This window comes from Primulina huaijiensis, chromosome 17 (assembly GCF_012295235.1).
Source record: "Primulina huaijiensis isolate GDHJ02 chromosome 17, ASM1229523v2, whole genome shotgun sequence".
Lineage (NCBI taxonomy): Eukaryota > Viridiplantae > Streptophyta > Magnoliopsida > Lamiales > Gesneriaceae > Primulina > Primulina huaijiensis.
The window spans coordinates 3,364,127-3,367,666 of NC_133322.1; the positions used below are offsets into that span (position 1 = coordinate 3,364,127).

The following is a 3,540-nucleotide window of genomic DNA, read 5'->3' on the forward strand; positions in this document are numbered from 1 at the left end:
TTGCTGAAATCGGACCCTGAATTTCCGGTGAGTATCACGTTGGTTTCAGAATTGAATGAGATAATTTTGTCTAATAATTAGCAATTGTATTTATGTTACTAATTCCGAAGGTGGTTTCTATTGAGGTTATTTCTATGTAAAAGAGGTTGGAAGGTAAACCGTAATGTACTGTTTTTTGCTTATTAAAAGTTTATTAAATCCCCATTGCAAGGAATACTGTAATACTACTAATAATAATGAGATATTCACATACTTGCAAGATTTATGAACCACTTAATACCTTATCTCACTAAACAAGTTAAAATCAAATGACATGTCTATTGTGAAACATTTTTACATATATATTTTTGTGATGTGATAGAGTGAAAATAATATTTTTTATTATTCAGATAAGATAAGAGATCTGTATAACGAAATTAACACGTGAGACTGTGTCACGAGAGTTTTTGTGTAAAATGATTAATAGAATCTTTAAATTGTTTATACAATTATCCATAAAGCTACAAATATATTAAATAAAATTATATCACTTATAAAAAAACACATATTATCTAAGCATTAAATATAAATTATTATAAATAATCATAAATATTTTCAATATAATTATTCATAATTTTTTTTATATAAAAATTAACTGAACAACATAATGTTATGAATTATTATATTATATCATTTACCTTCCAGAATTGTTTACAATATAATAATAAATAAAAACCAAAAGGTTGCAAATATCTGACGAATCTTTCTTTGTTCCACTTTCTTCAAAGAAAAAAATCCTCCCTGTTCCACTCATTTTCTATCAGTTAGTACCATTTTTGTACCGTTAAAACCTGAAAAGGTTGCATCGCGGAGAACTGTAAACGCAGGAACCGGAGAGGATTTTGTCATGCGTGAGCGGCATCGATCCTCCCGTTAATTCCTTACCACTCCATCACTTTATCCTCTTAACTTGGCTGCATCAAGTTTCCATCTGTGGAGTCCATGGATTCGAACTTGATTATGAAACCCCGAGCATTGTCCTTGATTACACGCGCTCCGGTGAAACCTCAATGCTCGTCGGGGCAGCACGTTGGGCTACTCCGAAATGAATTCCTCGGATGCGACCACAATCTCCGGTGGTCGCAAGACCTGCTTTGTTATCGGCGAAAATGTAAAAAATTAAAGTTAAGATCGAACTCCCATCACTACAAATACGTGATTAGAGTTTCGCTGGACTCGCAGCCGACTCTCGTCTTCCCCGCAGTTGCCACATTTTCTGCCCTCACTGTCGTGTTTTTCACCTATTCGAAGAAACAGTTCGATGTCATGCAGGTAAAAGCTAATTTTATCCTTTGTAAGTGTTTCGTAGAGTTCATGTGGAAATTATGCTCTATCTACGGAACACGTTGCGTCTCTATGATTCTTGCATCTCCAAGATTCTGGTGTGTCCGCGATCTTAGGTACTTGGCATGCGAACAATTTGCCAGTTTTTCCTTTTTTTCATATCGTGTTTGATAATCAAAGGAAGACCTGAAGGGTGGCGGATGTTCAGAGTTTATCTTTTGTTAGTTTGAGAAACTGAAATGCCGTTGATATAGAAAAACACACCTCTGCTTCTGAATTACTTGGTTTATCAGCTATATTAATGCTTTTGTATCTGCATTTCTCAGCTCAGTTTAGTTTCACTCTTCCCAGTTTAATTATCGAAATAACAGTCATTGGAATGTTATGAATGAATTTCTTGTCGTGCCTCCTTCTTAAAGGCTATAATTTGGTCTTGGATTTTATTTGCGGAATGAGAAAAAATATTATCCTTTGTTTATTTTGAAATTTTAAATTGAGGCTTGTATCCAATTCAATATTATGTCTGTAGTCTTTCATCTTCAGATGTATGTGATGTTCACGGTAGTGGAGAAGTGAGTTTCTAATGCCCTGCAATGTGTATTTATTTGAAACTAATAAGTTTTGTAGTCCTGTATTGTGTGAAGCCTATGTTACAAATTAAAATTAGATATTTTTTACCATCAAATTGGCTTCTTGTCCCTACCTAACTGTGTTTTTGTGACACTTGACCGAGTTTTGTCTATGTTGGATTGGGTGACACACAAGAGTTGCCACCTTTGGAGTATACTTAACTTTTTACCTTTTAGTACATTGTTGATGGTCTGAATGTAGGCTCTATACGACCGAGAGATTGTCTTATTAGCTGAGGCCATCGGTAAGTGCTGACTCTCTGTTGATTGACTAATTTTACTAGCAGTGAGGCAACTCTAATTCAAAAGCTTAATTATTGTTTTTTATTAGTTTTTTTATTACTTTATTTTAATTAAACATTATTCTAGTTGTTGTACAGTATTTTAGTAATAGAATATGAGGTAAATGTGAAAGAAATTGTTTACAAGTATGTCTTTATATCTTATTTGATATTATACTTCCATTCGTGTCTTCATTTCATTATATCTAACAACATGAAAGGTTTTCGAAGATTAGAGATTGATTTCCTTTAAAAGGAAACACACCTTCAATGATTCTACTAATATACGCTTTCTTTTTTCCACTTTAGTCAACGAATTCAAGTGTTTATAAAAGAGTCATCTGAGAAAGTGAGGCCTGCTAATTGATTAGTTGGATACTTTGACGTGATAGTAGTTGAGTTCTGTAATTTCCTAAGAATCTCAAAGCTCTAGAAGGAAAATTGCACAGCTAACATGGTCAGTTGTAGTAGAATGTCATAGCACCAGGTTCTTGTTAGAGTAGATGCCTTACAAGCCAACTGTTGGCTAGGGATTTTATTGACTCAGTTGTAATTAACAACCTTTATTTTAATATAATTCATTAGTTCATGGTTTGTTATTTCTTTATCTGTATACCCATGTCATCAAACATAGATAAAGACCTTGATTATACTTTAATGCAAGTGAATCGTAATTCGATGTTGAAACTCATTTGTAAACACTGTATGATCTAAATTCGTTCCTAGTCGATTCAGCCGCCTAAAACATGGATAAAGGTCGCTTGAGCTCGAGACTAGCATCTGTGATGTTGTGTACCACGTTTCTTGGTATGGGCATAGAGATGTCCAAACATGCAGATGGGTAGTCATATGATGATTATACCGAACAACCCTCCCTCGGACTTTCCAAGTGGTTATCATTCATCGAGAGGATAAGTCCGTGGTTATGATTGTACACCATTAGTCCTTACGACCCGAAACAACACTGAGGCTCTATATGCTAGGGATGTGCTTTGACTCGTTTACTGGCTCCAGGAGAGTCATCAGGTGGCGAGGTTGGGTACAGTTGCGAAACATATAGGAGCCAGTGCATTGTAGTCGGGGATTCACCGCTCACCTGCGGGTGTGGATATCCTATGTGATCTGATGAAATTATAGTGCGTGGAATCTCTGGCCAGAGTATGAGATGTACGTTAGAGAAGGAGTTCTCGAACGGTACATGCGATGCCACTATTTATAGTTATCACATAGTTATCGAATTAATGTGCAACTCTCGATGAACCAATGGTTGCAGATTCGATCGGGATATATGAGATGAAGGGACCGTA

The 3,540-nt window shown here is 35.4% G+C and overlaps 1 protein-coding gene across 2 annotated transcripts in view; it reads left to right on the forward strand.

Annotated features, from left to right (window-relative positions):
* The first annotated feature begins 743 nt into the window (after window positions 1-743).
* Window positions 744-3,540, forward strand: part of LOC140963424 (pentatricopeptide repeat-containing protein MRL1, chloroplastic) — a 12,988-nt gene continuing 10,191 nt past the window's right edge. For both annotated transcript variants that reach the window (XM_073422747.1, XM_073422746.1), the window contains exon 1: window positions 744-1,311. In XM_073422747.1, the coding sequence (XP_073278848.1) occupies window positions 982-1,311 (330 nt within the window). In that variant the 5' untranslated portion in view covers window positions 744-981. The remainder of the gene's footprint in view (window positions 1,312-3,540) is intronic.